At 37.5% G+C, this 25301-nt stretch overlaps 1 protein-coding gene and 1 pseudogene across 10 annotated transcripts in view; both read left to right on the top strand.

Moving 5' to 3' along the window:
* SCAF11 (SR-related CTD associated factor 11) overlaps positions 1 to 25301 on the top strand; it is a 79470-nt gene that overhangs the window by 48472 nt on the left and 5697 nt on the right. For all 10 annotated transcript variants that reach the window (XM_045073206.1, XM_045073207.1, XM_013062995.2 and 7 more), the window contains 6 exons: positions 1220 to 1281; positions 17646 to 17704; positions 17861 to 17967; positions 19118 to 19219; positions 21593 to 21699; positions 22355 to 25066. In XM_045073206.1, the coding sequence (XP_044929141.1) occupies positions 1220 to 1281; positions 17646 to 17704; positions 17861 to 17967; positions 19118 to 19219; positions 21593 to 21699; positions 22355 to 25066 (3149 nt within the window). The remainder of the gene's footprint in view (positions 1 to 1219; positions 1282 to 17645; positions 17705 to 17860; positions 17968 to 19117; positions 19220 to 21592; positions 21700 to 22354; positions 25067 to 25301) is intronic.
* LOC123389993 lies at positions 12339 to 14151 on the top strand (annotated as a pseudogene).

Raw genomic sequence — 25301 nt, forward strand, 5'->3', positions numbered from 1 at the left:
TCAAGCCTCGCATGGGGCTCTCTGCTCAGTGGGGAGCCTGCTTCCTCCTCTCTCTCTGCCTGCCTCTCTGCCTGCTTGTGATCTCTGTATGTCAGATAAATAAATAAAATCTTTAAAAAATAAATGAATGAATGAATAAAATAAAACAGTTGACAATAGTTGTTAAGATTTATGCAGTCATGCCACAGTTTATAACACTGCGGATCTTTAGATCTTTTTGGAAGTTATGGACTTATTTTAGAATCTGAAGAAGACTATTGACAGTTTCTACCAGAAAAACAGGTCATAAAACATACACACAAAACTTTGTATGTGATTTTAAGGGATTCGTGGAACAGCCATAAACCCAAGTTAGTAAATGCATTAGAGCAAATTTTATTAACATTTTCTTTTAACTCGGAGTCAGTTTTGATTCTTGCATTTATGTTTACAGAGAAGATGGTAGCACACTTTTCCTAGGACTCTGAGAAACTTCTGCTAGCTTCATTCTTGATACATCTCCTGTTACTTGATATGACTGTGTCAAGAATATACATTTTTATGCTTCCTCTGAATTACCACAGTTCTTTGGCCCTTACTGAGAGTGCAGTGGTCATCACTGTATGTCCTATATAACAGGGTCATACACTGGGTCTAACACAGCTGAGGTAGTTCATATGCTTAACTGCTTTTTCTCAGGGATTTGTGGTAGCGGGATGGTATAGAGAAATAACAATTACAAAATAATAATTTGCTTTTGCCTACCAAATCAGCCCCTCCATAATTTCTCCCCAGGCGGAAAACCTGTCAGCTATTGAATATTTATAGTATATTCTTTTTTGGAGTCTTTGGTGTTTTAGCATTCCTTTCATTCAATCTTATATTCACTGTAGTCTCTGTAGCACCTTGATATCCATTCAGTGCTGCCTCTCCCTTCTAAAGCAGTACAAAACCCCTGATGCCCCTTCCTTTCTGTTACTTTCTACCAGTTCCAGGGAAGGGGATTGTGGTTTTTTATTTGGTTTGGTTTGGGTGTTTTTTTTCTTGGTAGTGAACCTCCCTTGTAAGTCATTGGAGTGGAGAGTGACATCTGAATGGGGAGTAGCAACTGGTCATTCTTTCTTTGCTAGAATTTAAAACTCAGTGCATAATCCATTTCATTTTGCTTGGCAGTGAACTGAAAAATGAGCAGAACAACAAAGTTCTCTTAGTTATTTCACCTCTCTATTAATGTTTACAGAAAAAAAGTCATAAAAGAAGATATGTTAAATGCAAAACTTAAGGATTTGAAGATGACACATAGTAAGTGACTTGTTTAACTTGTGTTTTCTACCCTTTTTTGTTTCTTCAGTGCTTGCGTTAAAGTTCTTATTAGATACATTTTGGTTCAGAAAATAGTCATACAGGGCGCCTGGGTGGCTCAGTGGGTTAAGCCGCTGCCTTCAGCTCAGGTCATGATCTCGGGGTCCTGGGATCGAGTCCTGCATCGGGCTCTCTGCTCAGCAGGGAGCCTGCTTCCCTCTCTCTCTCTCTGCCTGCCTCTCCATCTACTTGTGATTTCTCTCTGTCAAATAAATAAATAAAATCTTTAAAAAAAAAAAAAAAAGAAAAGAAAATAGTCATACAGAGAGCTCTACTGAGCTCTGTACATTGTGTTCAGTCCTATATCAACTGTTGCCATGTAATCATTTATGCTTTCCCTTCCCCCCTTTTATGCTCAGCTTGGAAGGAGGGAAGAGATTGAGTGCGAGTGCGTGTGCATGCACACGTGTGTGTGTGTGTGTGTGTGTGTGTGTGTGTGAGAAAAGGAAAAGGAGAAAAGAGTGTTTTCTAATTACTTGGTGGGTAGCAGCCTGCATGTGGTCTTACTCCATATATTAGTGCAGAAGTGCTTAGGGGAGATAAGGTAAAATACCTTGTGGGCCAGAAACTGTAAGCAGTAGCCTTATAGTTACTGAGAGAGGTCTATGGCAGTAGGAAGTTAATTCACAGTTCCCAGAAGAAGTTGTAGTTTGGCCTCTAATCACACTTCTAACTTGAAACTGTTTGGAAATGGAGCACCTCTTACATATTTATCTGATGAGCAGTTAAATATTCCTGTCTTTTGTTCTTTTCTAGTGCATGGTTCTCTAAGTTAGTAAAGCTTTGCAGCAGGGTGTGAGAAAAATGGCACCACCGTTCTTTGTGACTCCTCCTCAGGGCTCAGGCTATTGATTCTGTTTCAAAGAAGAACTTACTATAGGTTGTTTATAAGCAGGGGGGTGAACATTTATTTTTCAGATTAGGTTCCTATGAAGTTCTATTTATAGATATAAAGAATTAATGAATTCACTGTTCTTAAAAGTAAATGATAATCAGCTTCATTTTTTTGTAGATTATGAGGTTTGGATGTTATTACTTTTGCTGATTAGAATTAACATGATCTCTCAGGTTCATGGATGCCCAGATTTACTGCCTTTGAATTCACTGATTACATGAAATTGCAATATAAGGACTTCTGTGGTCGTATAGCATTTTTCTTTAGTTAAAAACTTTAGATGTCAAAACTTCTTCTGTCATTGCTATAGATTAGCATCATTTTTTATGGATAGCCTTTGCTTGGTATAATTCTAGGATCTGATATAAAATTTATGGCTGAGGAAGATTAAATGATGTTTTAGATTTTCTTTAAATAATTTGGCATGCTTTCACTATATTAATCTTAATTTTAAGACTACTGTAATTTCCTTTAGTGTTTATCTTCTGCCTGGCTTTATTTTTAGAGAGAGAAAACTATTCCTGCCAGAAGGTTAACATTGTCCAAGCCCTGTTAAAGTAGTGCTATGTCTACTTGTTAAGATGCCTGATAGTAAAAAATACTCATTATGCTTTATGAGTGGATACTACAGAAGTACTAACTAATACCTAGGTAATTATGAGCAAATGTGTATACAAGTCTGGATTCATTTGAGGGTACTTGGTGATTTTCCTTTTAGTTTTTTTCTGTGATGTTGCTTTTTACTTGGGGAATTTAATATATCTAACATGGCCAGTTTTACTTCCTGCATTGAAATAGATTACGTACCTGATAACATAATTAGTTTGTATTTAAGTATTGTATTTAATGAAAATTACTCAGGTTTAAGTTCTAAATCCATACACAGTATGTACTCAGTGTGAGATGTTTGTACTAGTAGAGCAGGAGAATTGAGATCAACTCATCCCATTCAATAAACCATGCTAAGCACAGTTGTAGACTCTTAGGAGTATAGCAGTATACTAAAGAGACAAAGTGCTTGCTAACGGAGTATCTTCTGTGGACAATGAAAAGATAAATGTGTGTAATATGACAGGTAGTGATAAATGCTTTAAAGAAGAATAGAACAGGGTAAAGTGATAAAGAATGATGATATTATAGATGTGATTATCTCATGTAAGTGGTCAAGGAAAGCCTCTTGGTGAGTTTATATTTGAATAGCAACCTAGAATAATTAAGGGATGAAGTCATAAAGAATATCTCAAGGAAGAACGTTCTAAGTGAGATAACAGCAAGTGCAAAAGCCCTGTGACAAGAGCAAAACCTTGATATGTTCAAGGAATATTACAGAGGTCAATATGACTAGAGTGATTGAGTTAGATAGGTAGAGGAGGAAGAATAAGACATTGGTGGGCAGGGCCGTTAGGGCCTGTGTGAGATGGGAAGTACTTTCTGGGATAACATCTGACATATTATTAAAGGACAACTCTGCCTATTAAGGGGAAACAGATCATAGGAGGACTGAGAGACTAATAAGGTGGTCATTTTCTAGGCTAAAGATCATGGTAGATTGGGCGGAGAAGGTATTAGTGGAAGTAGTGAGAAGTGGTTCAATTCTGAATCTATTGTATTTCAAAGGGGAAATTAACAGGATTTGCTGATGGATTGGATGTTGGGTATAAGGTTGATTTTAAGGTCTTGGCTTGATTGTTAAAATGGAGTTGCTGATTACTAAAATGGTGAAGGCTGGTACAGTGTTTAGGAGTGTATAATCAGGAATTCTCTGTTGAACATGGAAGATGCCTACTCTACAACCAAGTAGAGGTTCTCTGAAGAAATACGGATGTTTGAATGTCATATGCAAATAAACCATTTATCTTTGGGCCATCTTACAGATGGTCCCCAATTTATGATGGTTAGATTTATGATTTCTGACTTTTAGTGGTGTGAAAGTGACACACATTCAGTAGAAAGTGTACTTTGAATTTTGATCTTTTCCAAGTCTAGCAATACATAGCATATAGTACTCTCTTGTGATGTTAGGCAGCTCCTGGTCAGCCATGCAATCACAACAGTAACCAAAATAATATACTTAAAACTACTCTCTACCCGTACAGCCATTCTGTTTTTCACTTTCAGTACAGTATTCAGTCAATTACATGAGATATCCAACACTTTATTATAAAATAGATTTGGTGTTAGGTGATCTTACCCAATTATAGGCTAAGGGAAATGTTCTGAGTGTGTTAAAGGTAGGCCTAAGCTAAGCTGTAAGGTTCAGTAGGTTAGGTGTATTAAATGCGTTTTAAGGTGTTTTCAACTTACAGTGTGTTTATTGGGATATAACCCCATTGTAAGTTAAGGAAGGTGTGTAATTAGAAAAAGCTTGATTCTACATGTAAGGAGGTTTTACAAATACCTCAGCTATTTATTATACCTGTATATTTTTTGCTTATGATTTTATTTTAAAAAAATTGCCTAGATCTATATTCATTTCCTAGGGCTGCTGTAACAAACTAACCACCAACTTGGTGGTTTAAACCAACAGGAATTTGTTTTCTCACCATTCTGGTGGTTAGAATTCTAAAGTCAAAGTATTGGCAGACCCATAATCCTTTTCAGGGTTCTAGGGAAGAATCCTTCTTTGTCTCTTCCTAACTTCTGGTGGCTCCTGGCAATCCTTGGCATTCTTGGGCTTGTAGCTGCATTACAGGATTCTCTGTCTCTGTCTTCACATGTCCTTCCTCTTTGTCTCCCTGTATATCATTTTCTGTCTCTGATAAGGACACTGTCATTGAATTTAGTTAAGGTCCACCCTAATCCAGTATTATATCAATCTTACCTGAATTGCATCTGCCAAGATCCTCTTTCTTTCTCTCTCTCTCTCTCTCTCTCTCTGTTTTTTTTAAGATTTTATTTATCTGAGAGAGAGAGAGAGTGCAAGTGTGGAGGAGGGTCAGAGGGAGAGGGTGAGGGAGAAGCAGACTCCCTGCTGAGCAGGGAGCCTGCTATGCCATCGAACGGAGCTCGAACCCAGGATCCTGAGATCATGACCTAAGCTGAAGGCAGAGGCTTTAACTGATCCACCCAGCTGCCCCAAGATCATATTTCTGAATGTCATAATATTTTGAGGTTCCAGGTGGACATGAATTTTGGTTGAATTCTTTACAAAGTCACTGAAGTGTAAAACACGGAAGAGTTGTTAGAGTATTTATAAAATAAAATTTCTAAGTGATAGGAAAACAGTGTACCCCAACCCTGGTGCCTAGGTTGTGTTCTCCTAGTACCATTTCCCAATGAAAGTACCAGGGCATCTTGAAATAAATGACTGACTGATTCCAGGTTTGAGGTAGTAAATAAGATGTGTCTAGAACATTTTTCTAAAAGCAAGAAGTTTTTAAACACTACTTGCATCATAACAAAAAGTCTTTAGGAATCAATTTGCTTGGGCTCCCTCTTGCCAAAAATGGGATAATTTGAGCATCAAGAAGAGTAATAAAAAAAAAAAGAAGAGTAATAAAACTACAGTTATTGAGACCTGTCAGATAAGTTGAAATCCAAGAGTTCATCACGCTACCTTATAAGTAAACACACTAATTGATCTGTTTAGGAGGATGCTAGGAGGTTAATTTATTTTGAAAACCGGTACATGAAGAAAAATATCAAAGCATTTTTCATGCTTTTCCTCGCGGTAAATGGATAGATGAGGATAATTGAACAGTAATAAAGGAAAGTTAATTTTTTTTTAAAGATTTTATTTATTTATTTGACAGAGAGAGATCACAAGTAGGCAGAGAGAGAGGAGGAAGCAGGCTCCCTGCTGAGCAGAGAGCCCGATGCGGGACTCGATCCCAGGACCCTGAGATCATGACCTGAGCCGAAGGCAGCGGCTTAACCCACTGAGCCACCCAGGTGCCCAGGAAAGTTAATTTTTTAAAGAAATATTTCAGCACATAATTTTACATGGAATTACAGATTATGAATATCAGCATTTTGTAAACTGTAGTGAATTAATGGCTCCTAGGCAGTGATCAGCAGTGGTTGTTCGCATCACAAAAGGAGGGAGCAGCAAACATTAAACATCTCCTTATAGAAGTAGATAATATACAGTAGTAATAACAAAATGAAAAACCCTGCATCTGATTAAAAATCTGACTACTGATTTATAGGGTATATAGAAACACAGAAACATACTAAGCAACTACAAGGGGATGCAGTCAGCAAAATTTAGACACAGACGAATGACTTGGGTTTCTTCAGTCCGAAAATTCCAAGGAGTTTAAGAGGGATGGAGGGGACTGTGGATTAAAGAGACAAGCATTAAAGCAACCACAATTTATGGACCTTATTTGGATCCTTATTCTAACATGTCATAAAAAGAAAGTAAGCAAATACAACTTGGGATGCCTGGGTGGCACAGTAAGTTAAGTGTCCACCTTCAGCTCAGGTCATCATCCCGGGGTCCTGGGATGGAGCCCCACAGTGGGCTCTCTGTTCAGTGGGGAGCCTGTTTCTCCATCTCCCTCTGCCTGCTGTTTTGCCTGCTTATATGTGCATTCGATCTCTCTGTCAAATAAATAAAATCTTTTTAAAAAAATACAACTGTGGACAGTTGGGGAAAATTGAGCATTGGGTATTTGATATTAAGGAATTACTGGGTTTTTGTTTGTGAGAATGGTATTAAGGATTTTTCCCCCTTGTCTTTTTGGAGTTACATACTGAAATATTTATGTATTAAATGATAAAATGTCCAGAATTATTTCTAAATGATCCTGAGAGGGTTGTAGATAAATTAACAGTGGGAATGAATTAATAATTTTGGAGACTGGGATTTGGGTATATGGGGATTTCATTATGCTAGTCTGTCTACTTTTCGGTTGTTTGAAATTTTCTGTAATTAAAAGAAAGTGCTATGAGAATTTAATTGTCCATTTCTGCCTTCCCCCATAGTGGTACATAAAGTAATTCAAGGCCTTATAGTTAACTTTTAACTTACAGTTAAAATACAGTATATTGTCTTGGGTATATGGGTTTTTTTTCTATATGATTCTGTTTCTCGTGGTTATTTTCTAAATGGCATTTTCCACGGTATCATGCAAAGTGGTAGTGACCATTAAGTGTTTAACAGTTTGATTGTCCTTGGCTGCAACTACCTGATGACAGAAGATAATTGATCTATAGATATAACAAATAGAAAACTGAGATTCAGGAAGTTAAACTAATAAAAATGTGCATGAGAACATTACCTCCAATTTCGGGAAGTAGTTTCCTTTAATAAAGGAAGGAGACAGATTAATGTTAAATAAAAATGGCTAAATTTAACATTAGTCAAGTCTGCTCTGTAGGTGTCATTTTTTGTACTTCATGTAATGTTCAAAATCATTAATAATTGTAAACTTTAAGACAGTTTTAAAAAGCTCGGTATCTTAGCCAGGATCACACAGCTCACAGTTGGACCAGCCAGAATTTGATTAGTCTTCAGACTCCGTATCTGGTATCTCTTCCCACCACACAGAAATATTAAAGCATGCTATTAGTAATGTTACCCATCTTAAGCCTTTCACTTTATGGTTGTCTGTAGTTTTTATAACTCAGATTATTATCTTATTTTGATGGGTCTTATTTGGATGTACTTTTGAGCTAAAAAATAATATAAAATTAACTGTCATTTTGATAGCATCATATCTGTTTTCTACTTGATAGATCAATTAACCTTGATTATTTTGCCTTACCTTTCAGAAATGTGTTATCAGTCTTTTTTTTTTTTTTTTTCCCAGACTAGTTTATAAACCATACCTATAGGAATAGAACATTAAAGAGTTTTTAACCTTTAGTTTTCACTTTCCTCCCTCTTATACTGTTTGTGGGAATGCAAGTTGGTACAGCCACTCTGGAAAACAGTATGGAGGTTCCTCAAAAAGTTAAAAATAGAGCTATGACCCAGCAATTGCACTGCTTATCCCAAAGATACAAATGTAGTGATCTGAAGGGGTACCTGCACCCAATGCTTATAGCTGCAATGTCCACAATAGCCAAACTGTGGAAAGAGCACAGATGTCCATCAGTGGATAAATGGATGAAGAAGATGTGGTGTATATATACAATGGAAAATACTCAGCCATCAAAAAAATGAAATCTTGCCATTTGCAGTAATGTGGATGGGTATTTGCTTAATGAAATAAGTCAATCCGAGAAAGGCAATTATATGATTTCACTCAATATGTGGAATTTAAGAAACAAAACAGGAGCATAAGGGAAGAGAGGAAAAAATAAAACAAGATGAAATCAGAGGGAGACAAACCATAAGACACTTTTTTTTTTTTAATTTTTTTTTTATTTATCAGAGAGAGAGGGAGAGAGAGCGAGCACAGGCAGACAGAATGGCAGGCAGAGGCAGAGGGAGAAGCAGGCTCCCTGCTGAGCAAGGAGCCCGATGTGGGACTCGATCCCAGGACGCTGGGATCATGACCCAAGCCGAAGGCAGCTGCTTAACCAACTGAGCCACCCAGGCATCCCACCATAAGACACTCTTAATCATAGGAAACAAACTGAGGGTTACTGGGACGGAGAGGGATGGGGAATGGGACAACTGGGTGATGGGCATTAAGGAGGGTACCTGATGTAATGAGCAATGGGTGTTATATACAACTGATGTATTACTGACCTCTACAGTAATACACTAATACTAAAAGTACTGTCACTGAACTGTACAGTAATACAGTAATACACTATGTTAATTAATTGAATTTTGATTTAAAAAAAAAAAGGAAAGTGACTCAGCAGCCCTCCCTTCATTCAGTATGAAGCAATAACAGAGAGAGCCCCTAGCATCTAATAGTGCTCCAGTGCGATCACTGCTCTTTGCTGGTAACATTCCTTCTGATGTGTGTTTTCATTGGTTGTACTAAATTAAAAGGTTAAATGTTAAAATTTCAAAAAAAATTTTTTTTTCATATTCTGCATGAGATTTTTTAGTTTTTTTTTTTTTTAATTAACAGACTGCCTCCTTAGAAGACACTGAGAGAATCTGTAAATTATTACTTGTAATTGTCCCAAAGTTTAGGGTAGAAATGAACCTTTATACAGGAGAAAAGCAACCTTGGACCCTTAAATTTAACCACTTGATGACTGAGCAAAGAATGAAGAGATTAAGTTAAGGTGAAGGTAAAGTTAGTGGCAAGTTATGCATATTAAATATATCTTTATTTACTTAACCTGTTACATTGAACAGGAGCCATTGTGTCCTAAGGATGATTTAAATTTCTTTTTATAAAAAACTTTTTGAGAAAACCTTTTTTCTTTACCTAGGACTGCTTAAGTAGATTTTAGAAGCAGCTTAGTGTACTTCTTTCATTTCTTAAAGTTTTTTGAAGCAGGAAGGGACTGTTCTTTGAACATTTATGTATGGCTTTATGCCTGAAGTTATTTATCTTTATGTTATACACTACTCAAACTAATTAACAGAGCATATGAAACTGAAATTCTTTTATCTGAATTAGAAATTATACATTAGTTAAAATTGTAGAAGGCCTAATAGATTTTATTGGGAGTTGGGCCACTTGGCCTTTGTACTGGTTTTTCCATTAAATCATCTGTGACTGTAGTAAAATTAGGTAAATTGTTTAATTTAGTTTCTTCATATGATGAAAATACTGGTGCCTCACTTGAAGATACTGGGAAAGGTTAGATAGCATACCTTTGGCAGATTTGTTGAGGAAATATTACTTTTTTTAACTCTCACTAGGTAACTGAGTTGTCATACTTTTTTTCTTTTTTTAAGTCATTTATGTACTTGGAATAAACATTAATCTTTTGTTTGGACTAATAGTTTATAATTGGTGCAGTTTATAAAAAGTATCCCTTTTTTATTTAGGCATTTCTTAATGGAGTGCTTCTTGAAGTACATGCTAGAGCATTTAATTATGGCTTTATTAACTTTGGAATCAATTAATCAAGCTGTAATTGGGTACCTGCCAAATAATGGGCTCTAAGTTAAAAGCCTTTTTCATACTTGTTTGTATTGTAGAAAAGATGTTTTCATGAAACATCTTTTGGCATTAGTATTTCATGATACATGTTTAGGATGTGCTGAATTCAAACAAGACAACCTTCTAGCTAAGCATAGCAGATTGACAAACATGGGACCTGTTTAATTCCCTAAACCTTCCAAGAACCCTACTAAAATGATAACAAAAGAATGAAAAGAAAAAAAAAAATTAAGCCACAAATCCAGAGAACAAGGGAGAAGAGACAGCAAATAAGAGATGTCCACAAAACTTGAAAGTGATTGTGTGAGGCGAATGGTAAATTGTCTTAACAGATGGGGTGCCTGGCTGGCTCAGGGAGTAGAGCATGTGACTCTTAGGGTCACGAGTTCAAGCCCTGTGTTGCCAATAGAGTTTATTTAAAGAAAAAAAAATTGTCTAAGCAGATAGCTGAACCTTTCATGGGGAGCATGGAATTAATTAAAAATCAGTTTACATACCATAGAACCTTAGGCAGACTTGGGTCTGAGGACCTCCATTATCTAGAAGGCAGGGATATGGGTGATGCCAAAAACCAGAACTGGTTAAAGTGTTTGTTTGTTTGTTTGTTTGTTTTAAAGATTTTGTTTATTTGACAGAGAGAGACACAGCAAGAGGGGAAACACAAGCAGGGGGAGTGGGAGAGGGAAAAGCTTGGCAGGAAGCCTGATACAGGGCTCAATCCCAGGACTCTGGGACCATGACTAGAGCTGAAGGCAGACATCAAACAACTGAACCACCCAGGCACCCCTTGGTTAAAGTGTTTTAAAGACTTATTTATTTATTTGACAGAGATCACAAATAGGCGGGGGGGGGGGTGGGAGAAGCAGGCACCCCGCTAAGCAGGGAGAGCCCTATGTTGAGCTTGATCCCAGGACCCTGAGAATATGACCAGAGCCGGAAGGTAGAGGCTTAATTCCTGAACCACCCAGGCACCACGGTTGAAGTGTTTTAAAGAACTTTATCCTGCAGAGTTTTAGCAACTTTATCCTGCAGAGTTTTAGCGGAAGAGGGTAGGGGTGGAGTCCCGCCAGGCAAAGACTGGATGTTTCCTCCATAGAGTGAGTGGTTAAATCAGATTAAATTCTGGCACAAGTGAGGGTTGAGGAAACAACAGTAAAGAGGGAAATTAAATCAAATATTAAAGCCTCTAATTCTCTACCCATGGCACTTGCACTCTTGCTTATTGCTAAATTAGAAATAGGAGGCATCTTATCTAAGACAAAAGAGTTGAGATTCTAATATTTGGGAGTCTCTGAATGAAATAGCCAGATCCCTGCTTGATCAGCTTAAAGTGAAACCCGTTAGTTGAAACGCTCTGACCACCTGTTCTCAAGATTTTCAGTCAGTATTTTAGTGTCTCAAAAATCATGGGTCACTGGGTATTTGTGGGGAACCTCCAATATAAGAGAGGTCAAAACAGAGACAAAAGGAACTGGATAGAATAAACCAAGTGCTGGGAAAGGAAACTTTAAAAATTAATATTCACGAGATAAGGGATAGTTCATCATTGACACAAGAAAGACTGAAAAAAGGCAACTTGGAAACCAAAAATGTTATAGTAGAAATTTTAAAAATTCAACAGGGATAGAGAATAAATTGAGAAAACTGAGAAGGTGAGATGAAAAGTTGACAATATGGTAGGGTATTAGTCTGTAAGGTTCAGTACAGACTAATAATATTTCAGAAAGAAAACAAGCCAAAAGGCAGAAAGTTACCAAGGTACTACAAAGGAAAATTTCCCCAGAGTTGCTGGGTATGAGTATCTGAATAAAGAAATAACCCAACACCTGGTAAATAAGGAAAGAACTAAAGTGCTTCATAAAATTCTAGAACTCTGCAGATAACAAGATCCTAAGAGGTTCTAGAGAGAGAAAACAAGACTATGTATAAAAGAATGTTATCAACAATGGATGGAGCACTGGAGCAATGTCTTGAAAATTCTGGGGAAAATAATGGCTAAACCAGGACATTGTAAACCCTGTTAAACTGTCAATCAGGTGTTAGGGTAGAATAGACATTGTCAAACATGTAAGAGCCCTTGCTTCACTAAATAAGATAGTAGTGAACATTGTTCCAAAAAATGAGTTCTGACCTAGGGATTTAAAAAATGAGTTCTGGCTTTTTCACAACGGGTTTGCCGCCAGAACACAGGTGTCGTGAAAACCACCGCTCATCCTAAACCAGAATGGGGAAGGAAAAGACTCATATCAACATTGTTGTCATCGGACACGTAGATTCGGGCAAGTCTACCACTACTGGTCATCTGATCTACAAATGTGGTGGGATCGACAAAAGAACTATCGAAAAATTCGAGAAGGAGGCTGCTGAGATGGGGAAAAGGCTCCTTCAAGTACGCCTGGGTCTTGGATAAACTGAAAGCTGAACGTGAACGTGGTATCACCATTGATATCTCCCTGTGGAAATTCGAGACCAGCAAGTATTACGTGACCATCATTGATGCTCCAGGACACAGAGACTTTATCAAAAACATGATTACAGGCACATCCCAGGCTGACTGTGCTGTCCTGATTGTTGCTGCTGGTGTTGGTGAATTTGAAGCCGGTATCTCCAAGAACGGGCAGACCCGTGAGCATGCCCTTCTGGCTTACACACTGGGTGTAAAACAATTAATTGTTGGTGTTAACAAAATGGATTCCACTGAGCCACCCTACAGCCAGAAGAGATACGAGGAAATCGTTAAGGAAGTCAGCACCTACATTAAGAAAATTGGCTACAACCTCGACACAGTAGCATTTGTGCCAATTTCTGGTTGGAATGGTGACAACATGCTGGAGCCAAGTGCTAATATGCCTTGGTTCAAGGGATGGAAAGTCACCTGTAAAGATGGGAATGCTAGTGGAACCACACTGCTTGAAGCTCTGGATTGCATTCTGCCACCAACTCGTCCAACTGACAAGCCCTTGCGTCTGCCTCTCCAGGACGTCTACAAAATTGGTGGTATTGTTACTGTCCCTGTGGGCTGAGTGGAGACTGGTGTTCTTAAGCCTGGCATGGTGGTCACTTTTGCTCCAGTCAATGTTACAACTGAAGTCAAGTCTGTTGAAATGCACCATGAAGCTTTGAGTGAGGCTCTTCCTGGGGACAATGTGGGCTTCAATGTCAAGAACGTATCTGTCAGGGCGCCTGGGTGGCTCAGTGGGTTAAGCTGCTGCCTTCGGCTCAGGTCATGATCTCAGGGTCCTGGGATCGAGTCCCGCATCGGGCTCTCTGCTCAGCAGGGAGCCTGTTTCCTCCTCTCTCTCTCTCTGTCTGCCTCTCTGCCTACTTGTGATCTCTCTCTGTCAAATAAATAAATAAAGTCTTTTAAAAAAAAAAAAAAAAAGAACGTATCTGTCAAAGATGTTCGTCGTGGCAATGTGGCTGGTGACAGCAAAAATGACCCACCAATGGAAGCAGCTGGCTTCACAGCTCAGGTGATTATCCTGAACCATCCAGGCCAAATTAGTGCTGGATATGCACCTGTGCTGGATTGTCACACAGCTCACATTGCTTGCAAGTTTGCTGAGCTGAAGGAGAAGATAGATCGTTGTTCTGGAAAAAAGCTGGAAGATGGTCCCAAGTTCTTGAAATCTGGTGACGCTGCCATTGTTGATATGGTTCCTGGCAAGCCTATGTGTGTTGAGAGCTTCTCTGACTATCCTCCTCTGGGCCGTTTCGCTGTTCGTGACATGAGACAGACGGTTGCTGTGGGTGTCATCAAAGCAGTGGACAAGAAGGCAGCTGGAGCTGGCAAGGTCACCAAGTCTGCCCAGAAAGCTCAGAAGGCTAAATGAATATTATCCCCAATACCTGCCACCCCAGTCTTAATCAGTGGTGGAAGAACGGTCTCAGAACTGTTTGTGTCAATTGGCCATTTAAGTTTAATAGTAAAAGACTGGTTAATGATAACAATGCATCGTAAAACCTTCAGAAGGAAAGGAGAATGTTTTGTGGACCATTTGTTTTTTTGTGTGTGTGGCAGTTTTAAGTTATTAGTTTTTAAAATCAGTACTTTTTAATGGAAACAACTTGACCAAAAATCTGTCACAGAATTTTGAGACCCATTAAAACAAAAGTTTAATGAGAAAAAAAAAATGAGTTCTGACCTAGGGAAAAGGTAAATGGGATTATCAGGATGTTGATAGAGGATAGTTCTGAATGACTGTTAAACTACTTTTAGAGGGTTACCAGTTCAGACTAGAGTGGGACAGAGGAGTACCATTTCCGTGAGAGTGGGAAGCAGAGTTTGTGGATGAGATGATGTGTTTGCGTATAGTAAGAGGAGATTGATACTTTTGTTGAAGAGTTAGCTATAAATTAATTATAGGTAATAAAGAGAAAAAAGGAAAAGAGAAAACAAAGTAGTTAACCCTAGGAAAAGCAAGCAGTTGTGTAAGAAAAATAATCATAATGTAGTATATGGTTCAGCTGTGAAAAATGTTTATATAGTTATAGTAATGTAATATTGCTTTTGATATATCAAAAAGAACATTTGGTGGAAGCAGCAGCTAAGCAGGTAGATAGGGTAGTGGTGTAAGAGAAAAGTCTTTATCTTCTATAGTAAAAAAAAATTAGAAAATATCTGAAACCAGAAAAAGTCAGGTAGAGTAGTATAAGCTTGTTATTTAGAAATAAAGAAGCAAATATTAGAAGAAACAGTTAAGGGATTTGATGAGTGCTTTCAGGGAACAGGAATTTCTGTAGTTTGCTGTTGTGCTGTTTGATTTCTTGAAGTTTGTACATGCATTACTTTGATAAAAAATGCAATATAAAGGCCTATCATTGCTGTCCAAAGGCAGTTAGATTAGTAGGGTGGATTTGTGAAATGGTCTTTGATCACAATTTAGGCATATCCACCAGTATTGAGTATTTTTGAGATTGTTATTGGAGCTGCTCAGTAATTACCTGAGAATTACCCAAAGATAGTTGGAATACCTTTTGAACCAAATTTTCATTTAGCGTCTGGCCAGAAAACAAGCAGTTTTTTGCATAGAGAGCATTCTCTAATGGTGGCTTCCTGAGATAGGTTTTCAAGTGAGGGAGTGCTGTGTAAACTTTACAATCTTAGAAGTGTTAAGTGAATGAAACTTGAGTGAAAATAACTCAGTACCCTTAGGTACTGGTTGTACACTGTTCAACTATAATAGCACTTCTGTGCCTAGCTGAAAGAAATAGTTAAACTTCTAAGAATGTGACTGGATATCACACATTTTATTCCTGGCTTGATGCACAGTTTAAAAAATCAGTATTAGGGGCACCTGGGTGGCTCAGTGTTTTAAGCCTCTGCCTTCTGCTCAGGTCATGGTCTCAGGGTCCTGGGATCGAGCCCCGCATTGGGCTCTCTGCTCAATGGGGAGCCTGCTTTCCCCTCTTTCTCTGTCTGTCTCTCTGCCTACTTGTGATCTCTCTTTCTGTGTCAAATAAACAGATAAAATCTTTTTAAAAAAAAAATCAGTACTGGGGTGCCTCGGTGGCTCAGTTGGTTAAGTGTCCTATTTTGGCTTAGGTCATGATCTCGGGGGTCCTTGGATTGAGCCCCGCATTAGCCTCTTCACTTAGTGGAGTCTACTTTTCCTCTCCCTCTGCTCATCTCTTTCTCCAATAAATAAATAAAATTTTACTTATAAATAAAATTAGTATTATCTTTTAAATATACGTTGAAGAGTAAGAAAATAAGTTTCTGGAACTCAGCCAGTACCTCTTTCCCCATTGTTGAAATTACATTTGTTAGAACACTTCTGGGTGGGACATGTGTGAAGGATGGATAATAGCAGGAAACCAAACAGCTGTTGTATGGTAGCTTAAAAGGAAATTAGTATGCTCTTAAGCAGAATGTAACCTATTACCAACTGGACTGACTGAAGAAACCCCAAATACATATGGTCTTACAAGTAGCAGCAAACAGGCCTCCTCGTTAGAGTGATTTATTTTAACAAGGTCAGTAGGTCCTTTATGAGGCAAGCAAGGCAGAAGATCGAAAGATCTATTGTCATTTGCACTGTGCACTTTATAGAGTTCTTGAGGAGAGAGCAGTGACAACAGTAGCAGCAGCGGATTATTGCAGGCAACAAATGCCCTGATAGGCAAAGAAGACTAATCACACAGGGTCCATGGTAAAGAAGAACTAACAGCAGTAATCTGTAAAGATGCTAACACAATTTTTGTGATTAGCAGAAACTGTCCTTTATCTTCCTTAACCTGGAAGTATATATCCATAGAAATAAATGTCCTGATACAACAGGTAAGACCAAAAAAAACACAAAACACCCACCATGAGCAGTGCAGCCAGAAGCATTGCTCTAACGGAAAGCTATGTGTCCTTCCTACTTTTAAAGTTTGAGGAGAAAGGAGGGTACTTGACATTGGTACCAGTAGCTAAATGATAATTTACGGGCTCATGGCCCCAGTTCCTCTGGTCAGTTCTGCTTGAGGTGAGTTAACAGTTGCTGGTTTTTAAGTTACAGCAGGGAAGGTTATATTCAGTGCATTACTGATATTATGTAATTTAACATCTTGTATATATTTTTTGTAACAAAGTAGTGTAAGTTTACATAGGCTGCCAGAAAATGTTGACAAGAATTTTAATACTCATGCTCTGAGCATAGTATTTGCACATGTTTCATACCAATTTTCTGTTTTTGTGGCTTTTTAAATTTTCTTTGTATCTGCAGCTTAACAAGATAAAATCAGCATTTGAAAAAGTTATAAAATGCAAGTACTATTATTTTAAATGCAACTTTTCTACATATTTTAACTTTATCAGTATGCCAGTATATGCCAGTGTCAGTACTGCTTTACAACCTTGTTAAAATTTTTTTTTTACTATTTATTTATTTAATTAGAGAGAATGGGGTTTGGGGAGGGGCAAAGGGAGAGAGAATCTGAAACAGGCACCACATCCAGCACAGAACCCAACACAGGGTTCAGTCTCACCACCCTTAGTTCATGACCTGAGCAGGAATCAAGAGTCGGATGTTTAACTGACTGAGCCACCCAGGCACTCCTTTGGTTGGTTGGTTGGTTGGTTGGTTGGTTGGTTGGTTTGTTTTGGTTTTGGGTTTGGTTGGGTTTGGTTTTTATTGTTTTTGTTTGTTTTTCAAGAGAGAGGGAGCAGGGCAGGACGAGTAGTAGGGTACAACCTTGTGAAATAAAAAGTGAGGGGCACCTGGTTGGCTCATTAGGTAAGCATCCAACTCTTGGTTTCAGCTCAGGTCATGATCTCAGGGTCGTGAGATTGAGCCCTGTGAAGGGCCCTGCGTTGGGCCTGGAGTCTGCTTGAGATTCTCTCCCTCTTCCTCTGCCCCTACCCCTGCTGCGTGCATGTTGTCTCTAAAATAAATAAATAACATCTTAAAAAAATAAAAATTAAGGCAAGGTAACAGTCATTTTGTGTCTTTGTACAGGAAATTCTACACACAGTGAAATGGAAGGAAAGAAAAATGCAACAATAAAAACAAATAAGGTTTGTTGAAATAAAGAATAACTTTTAGATAATAACATTCTGTGGTGGTTTATTACCTAACTATAGCTTGGCTATATCAAAACATTTAATATAACTATTAGTTATCATGGAGGTTTTATTGTTTGCTGTTTCACTAACTTCTTTTTACTTTTCTAGCCTCGAAGATCAAATCAGTGTACCAGTCAGTGCTTCAGAAATTTTTTCTCCAATATGTTTTCTTCTAGTAGTCACACTGGAGAATCTTTCACCTGTAGAACTTACTGGTTAGTATTTTCTATTTTAATTTATGTGTTTGTACTTGATGTTTCATTATTATAATTAACTTTTGGTAAAAAAAAGTTCTGGCTCAAATATGAAAGCCCATCTTGTTCCTTGGTTTTGTTTCTTTTGGAAAATAAACTAGTTCTGGTAAAGAGGAAACCTGTTTTATGACCCTCTGTAGCATGCAGTGACTGCCCATGATCTAGTGGGTTTTGTCTTCATTAATAATAAATTGTTCTACACTGGCTTTTTACGTGATGGAGAAGTAAGCTACTTGTTAAATTGTAATCAAGCAGAACCCTTTTAGAGTAGAACCAGTCATCCTTGAATCTGTATTGACTGGCATGTAGATACTAAGTAAAATATTTGTGGAATTTGAAGGTTAAGTTGGGGTTTTATTTTTATTAATATATTTTTTTAAGATTTTATTTATTTGCTTGACAGAGATCATAAGTAGGCAGAGAGGGAGAGAGGAGGAAGCAGGCTCCCTGAGAAGCAGAGAGCCCGATGTGGGGCTCGATCCCAGGACCCTGGGATCATGACCTGAGCCAAAGGCAGAGGCTTTAACCCACTGAGCCACTCAGGCACCTCTAAGTTGGGGTTTTAAAATCACCTGCTTTAGTTGAATGAACGAGACAGGTCAGGTTTGCATGATTTAATTTTAGAGCTTGGCAAAGGTTACCAAAGATAACAATTACATCTAAGTAGCTTTTGGAAAGCTGAACTCTACCCATTTTTGGTTATAGGACCTGTATCTTTCTTTATTTTTTCCTTTGTCTTACACTTCGTTTCAGATGGAAAACTACTGCAAATACAATTTCTGCTGGGACTGCTGGCTGCAGCTTTGGTTCATGGGATAGAAAACAGTGTTGCTTTTTTCTCTCAGTAATAAGGGTTTATTCTGAATTGACTTGTTAAAAATTCTGTCACTTCAAGATACAAATTCAAGCATTGTTTTTATGAATCAGATAAACAGAATTTTGATTTGTAATAAATTTTACAATTAGTAATGAGTTCATATTGAAATAGAAGTCTGTTTTAAATGTGGTTTATAATGCTAGGTACAAAATTTTTGCTATCATGATTTAACACAAGTATTACGCTGAACTTAATATTTGGAATTCTGATGAGGGTCTAAAATTTATCTTTTAGTACAGAATTTATAGAAATCAATGAAATGAGTGCATTGATTAGACAGAAGAGGCAGGAATTGGACTTGTCATGGTTTCCTCATACGTCACCTGGAAGTGGAAGGTAAAAAAATTTTTTTTTTACCAAAGTGTTTACATGCTAACGTAAGCAGAAGGTGTCATTAATACTTAAGTAACAGGTATCTTAATCAATAGTTGTGTTTCTAAGAAAGTTTTATGCAAATTAAATTTGGTGTCTCAACTGCCTAAAGAGGATTGGTATTTAAAGAATCCCTTGAAAAATACCTTTTTTAATCTGTTTAATAAATGTAGATACTTGGGTCATTTAAAAGGAAGACTCTTGAATCCCAGAAACAGTTGTGGAAAGGGAGGTGGGTGGGGAAGGGGGTAACTGGGTGATGGGTGTTAAGGAGGGTACGTGATGTGATGGGCACTGGGTATTACATGCAAATAATGAGTCACTGAACATTATGTCAAAAGCTAATGATGTGGGGGTGCCTGGGTGGCTTAGTTGTTGGGCGTCTGCCTTCGGCTCAGGTCATGATCCCAGGGTCCTGGGATCCAGCTGCGCATCTGGCTCTCTCTGCTCAACGGGCAGCCTGCTTCTCCCTCTCCCACTCTCCCTGCTTGTGTTCCTTTTCTCACTGTGTCTCTGGCTGTCAAATAAATAAAATCCTTATTTTTTATTTTTTTTTAAATTTTTTAAAGATTTTACTTATTTATTTGATGAATAGAGATCACAAGTAGGCGGAGAGGCAGGCAGAGAGAGAGAAGAGGAGGAAGCAGGCTCCTTACTGAGCAAGTAGTACGATGTGGTGTTCAATCCCAGGACCCTGGGATCATGATCCGAGCCAAAGGCAGAGGCTTTATACCCCACTGAGCCACCCAGGCGCCCCAAATAAAATCTTTAAAAAGAAGTAATGATATATGCTATATGTTGGATAATTAAATTTAAATTTAAAAAATTAAAATTAAAAAATAAATAAATAAAAGGGAGAGCACCAAGATGATAAGATTCATTGTTAGTAATGGCATTTGGATCTGTCATCTTTCTGTTGTTTCACTCATTTGAATCTTAACCTGTGTGCTCTTAGCGGACACACTACTTCTTTGGTCACGACATTTCCCCTCTCCAAAAGATTTCTCTAAAATTTATTTGACTAAGTCTTTATACTCTGACCTGGCATTCATGATTTTCTATAATGTAGTCCTTTCTTTCTTAGTTTAAGTCCTATAGCTACTGTCAAGTTGCTAGGTGTTTTATAAATATATATACTTAAATTAACTTCCTACAAAATGATTGATTGAGGTCCTTGCCACTGTCATTCCTGTAACATTATAACTTTATCTTATGTAACACTGTAATATAGTTCTGCATATATAACACTGTAATATAGAGGCCTTCCCTGTAGGAATGACCGTGGAATATAAATACAAGTGAAATTAGGAAGTCCAGATATATGAGCTCTCAAATATTTTTGCGTATGTGTAGTTGCACATTGTTTTTGAAGCTTTTCTGCTTTTACTACAGATTTCATTGGGATAAAGTAGGTTTTCTTCTTTTTATTAGGCGATCTGAACTGAACAAATACGAATCAGAAAAAAGCTAAGAGTGAATTGGGTTTGGTTGTAGAAACTTAATAGGGACATTGGGAGCTTTGAAGAGCCATTATTCTTAGATTGAGGAATGTCATAATATAATAGAACAACAGAAATCAGTCCTTTTTTTTTCTTTTTAAAAAATGTATTTATTTTGATGTTTTTGCTTTTGATACGTGTTATAAAACAAATGTGAAAACATAACTCATGTATGTATGACATGCTTCAAATTCAAGTGATACAATTCTATTTCCAAGTTATGTTAAATTATTTATTCATGAACTGATTACTCTTTAACCTTGCTGATTTCTTAAGACCTTGATTTGATTAACTTGGCTAAATTTTCCTTTGGTTGCCCAGAAAGGGGCGTGCGTAGCACAAAGGGCATGAAATCACCTTTTGGTGGTTGGGGGTTGTGGTGGTTACACAGATCTATACATCAGTCAGGTGTCATCAAGCTGTGCACTTAAAATCTGTGCATTTTATTTATCTATACATTTTATTTTCCAAATTGAATTTTTTTAGAATGAAGGTAAAAAAGCAGAAACTAAAAAAAATTCTTGGCAAAATATTACATTAAATTATTTAAAAGAGAAACATGTATTATATATGAAGTTGCCCTTGGTCTCCTTTTGCCCTTAATTTATCAGAAAAATATGCTTTTAAGGGTTTTTTCTATATAGTCAGTTGGTAGCCATCTTTGAACATGAGTAACCTGGAATTTACATTTTCAGTTATTTTGGCAAAAACTAATTTAAGTATACAGTATTTTAAAGTTGCTAACCTGATTTGGGAAAGTAGTAATTTTAAATTGTTGGTGTAACTTTTTAAACCATTTAAACAAAATGTCTTTTTTTGTTTTGTTTTAAATTTTCAGAATTGGTTTTATACCCTGGAATATTGAAACACAAGTACTTCCTCTCATCTCTTCTGTGTTGCCAAGAACTATTTTTCCAACAAGTACCATATCTTTAGAAAATTTTGGTAAAGTTTGTGTAATGTTTTTCTAGTCTTTAGAAAATTATTACTAGTTTCTTTCAGTATCCAGTGAGTGTTCATGACTTAGAAAACTATAAAATAAGGTAAAGATAGTAAGTCCTAGATACTTCTGTAAATATTTGGGTAGCGACTTGACTTTTAGATTGTTCCAAGTAGAAAATCTTTTTTACTTAAGAAATTACATCATCAAATATTTGAGAAACTGGCTAGAAGTATCCCTTCTGTTTAGGGCTTTAGCTTTCAAAATATAGATCTTTAGAGGTTACATCTACTAATTATGAACAAATAGTGTCAGTCTTTATATTTGTGGATAACTTGTTTTCTCTTTTTTTTGCCTAGGTATTACCTATTCATAACACAGTGGTATTTATCAAACCAAACATATTTTCTTCTGGTTTTCCTATAGATTGCCCACAAGAATTCAAATCTTGTGATAATTCATTTCAGTAGCATTAAAATAACCTGATAAATACCTGCTGTTACTTAGATGTTAGTAGCTATGCATTTATTCATAACTTGATTCATAAGTATATTTTGTTTCACTTTGTTACAGACATTTATGCTAACACAACCTGAAGCCAAAGGCTTCTCATTTATTGAAACATATACTTTTTACTTTTTAAAATGTATGTATTATTAGGTACCTCCTGCAAGGGATATGCATTAGCACATACTCAAGAAGGAGAAGAGAAGAAGCAGACTTCTGGTACATCAAACACCAGAGGAACAAGACGAAAACCTGCAGCAACAACTCCTACAAGGAGATCAACACGTAATACGAGAGCTGAAACAGTCAGTCAGGCTCAGAAATCGCCAGTATCAAATAATTCTGGATGTGATGCCCCAGATAACAACAATCCATCTGTAAGTGTTTCCTCTTCGGGTGCATCAGAAAAGCAAACAAGACAGGCTCCAAAACGGAAGTCTGTAAGAAGAGGAAGAAAACCACCTTTGTTGAAAAAGAAACTTCGGAGCTCTGTATCTGCCCCTGAAAAATCATCTTCCAGTGATTCAGTAGATGAAGAAACAGCAGAATCTGACACACCACCTGTGTTAGAGAAAGAGCACCAATCAGATGCAGAAAGTAGTAACAGTTGTACTGTGCAGGCAGGTGTAGAAAATGAGTCTGTTAATGACTTGAGAAGTTGCAATGAGCACGTAGAAGAAAGTGAGGAACATACTGAGAACCATGATACAGAGGAAGCAGTGGAATCTTCATATTCGGAGTCTCATGTTCAAGATCCTCCTGTACTAGTTGGAGAGGAAGAGGACATTCAAAAAGTTGAGAATACAAGTATAGAAGCTAATATTTTATGGTTAGAAAGTGAGACCCCTAAAAATATTTCTGGAAAAGAAGGTGATCAACTAGGAAATCAAGACCAAACATCTGGACTTTCAGAATCAGAGGTAAAGGTGGATAAATGTACAGATCATTGTTCAGATGATCTTCTTACTTGTTCAGGATCTGAAGTTGAAGTAGATGAATCTGTACCAAGCTTAGGTGAGTTACCAGAGAATGCAGAGTCCGTGGTTAATGAAGAAAAAGTTATGGAGAGTCCTGTGGCAGAAATTACTGATCATAAAGATTCAATAGTAAAAACAGAACAGCTTGTAGAAAGCCCCAAATTAGAATCTTCTGAGGGTAAAATTATGCAAACAGTGGACAGAATATCCATAGAGCGCTCAGAGGTTCAGTTGCTTGGGCATGTTGAAACTGAAGATGTAGAAATAATTGCAGCATGTGATACTTCAGAGAATGAAAATTCCAGTAGTATTCAAGACTCTGAAAATAATTTATTAAAAAATAATCTTAACACCGAATTAGACAAATTAGAAAAGACTGAATCTCCTATTGAACATTCCGGATCTGCAGAATTGCCTAATACACACATTGAACAAATTCAGAAGCCTTTTAGTGAGGACAATAATGAAATGATACCTATGGAATGTGATTCACTTTGCAGTGACCAGAATGAATCTGAAGTTGAACCTTCTGTAAATGCTGATACTAAACAATTGAATGCAGATTCTATGGAGCACAGTTCTCAAAATAATATGCCATCTTCTGATCCTGCAAATGGAAATGCTGAAACTGTATCTCAACCATCTGAAAGCCCTGTAGATGTGGCAGAGAAAGCCAAAAAGCCTCGTACCCGAAGATCTAGATTTCACTCCCCATCTACAACTTGGTCTCCCAACAAAGATACTGCACAAGAAAGGAAGCGGTCTCAGTCTCCATCTCCCAAAAGAGAAACTGGAAAAGAAAGCAGGAAGTCTCTCTCACTGTCTCCCAAGAAAGAATCTGCAAGAGGACGTAGAAAATCTCGTTCTCCGTCCCCAAAACAGGATATCGCAAGAGAAAGGAGACAATCTCAGTCTCGATCTCCAAAAAGAGATAGTACAAGGGAAGTCAAAAGATCTGTATCACTCTCCCCAAAAAGAGACACTTCTAGAGAAAACAGAAGATCTCAGTCAAGAGTGAAAGATTCTTCCCCAAGGGAAAAATCCAGGTCCCGGAGCAGAGAAAGAGAAAGTGATAGAGATGGGCCAAGGAGAGATCGAGATCGAGATCGAGAAAGGAGAACCAGAAGATGGTCTAGATCCAGATCTCGTTCTAGGTCACCATCAAGATCTAGAACAAAAATTAAGAGTTCATCATTTGGCAGAACTGACAGAGACACTTACTCTCCCCGCTGGAAGGAAAGATGGACAAATGATGGTTGGAGGTGTCCACGAGGAAATGATCGGTACAGAAAGAATGACATAGAGAAACAGAATGAAAATACAAGAAAAGAAAAAAATGACAGTCCAGGTGCTGATGATCCAAATTCTGCTGACAAACATAGAAATGACTGTCCCAGCTGGGTAACAGAAAAAATAAACTCTGGGCCTGATCCAAGGACCAGGAATCCAGACAAGTTAAAAGATTCTCACTGGGAAGAAAACAGAAATGAAAATTCAGGGAATTCTTGGAATAAAAACTTTGGTTCAGGTTGGATGTCTAACCGTGGTAGAGGTAACCGTGGCAGAGGCACTTACAGAGGTGGTTTTGCCTATACAGATCAAAATGAAAATAGGTGGCAAAACCGAAAACCCCTCTCAGGGAATTCAAATAGTTCAGGGAATGAGTCTTTCAAGTTTGTGGAACAGCAACCCTATAAGCGGAAAAATGAGCAACAGGAGTTTTCATTTGATACACCGGCAGATAGATCTGGGTGGACATCTGCATCTAGTTGGGCTGTGAGAAAGACTCTACCAGCAGATGTACAAAACTATTATTCACGACGAGGGAGAAATTCTTCAGGCCCGCAGTCTGGATGGATGAGACAAGAGGAGGAAACAACTGAACAAGGTAACATGTTCTGCTTATTGAGTAATACTGTTTTATTTAAAGAAGGAGATTATAAGTTTAACATTTATATGAATTGCAATGATCCATGTTTATAGTTTTATAATGTTAAATTGAATCCCCGTTTAATAAGTCACTTTGCATTATATAAATATATATACACATCAGCATTTACTGCATTTTTCACCTGTGCGTCACCCCCCCACCTTGCCAAAGACTTACGTACTGTAAGTACAGT

Source organism: Mustela putorius, unplaced genomic scaffold (assembly GCF_011764305.1).
Source record: "Mustela putorius furo isolate JIRA1106 unplaced genomic scaffold, ASM1176430v1.1 tig00537227_pilon_pilon_pilon, whole genome shotgun sequence".
NCBI classification, from domain to species: Eukaryota; Metazoa; Chordata; class Mammalia; order Carnivora; family Mustelidae; genus Mustela; species Mustela putorius.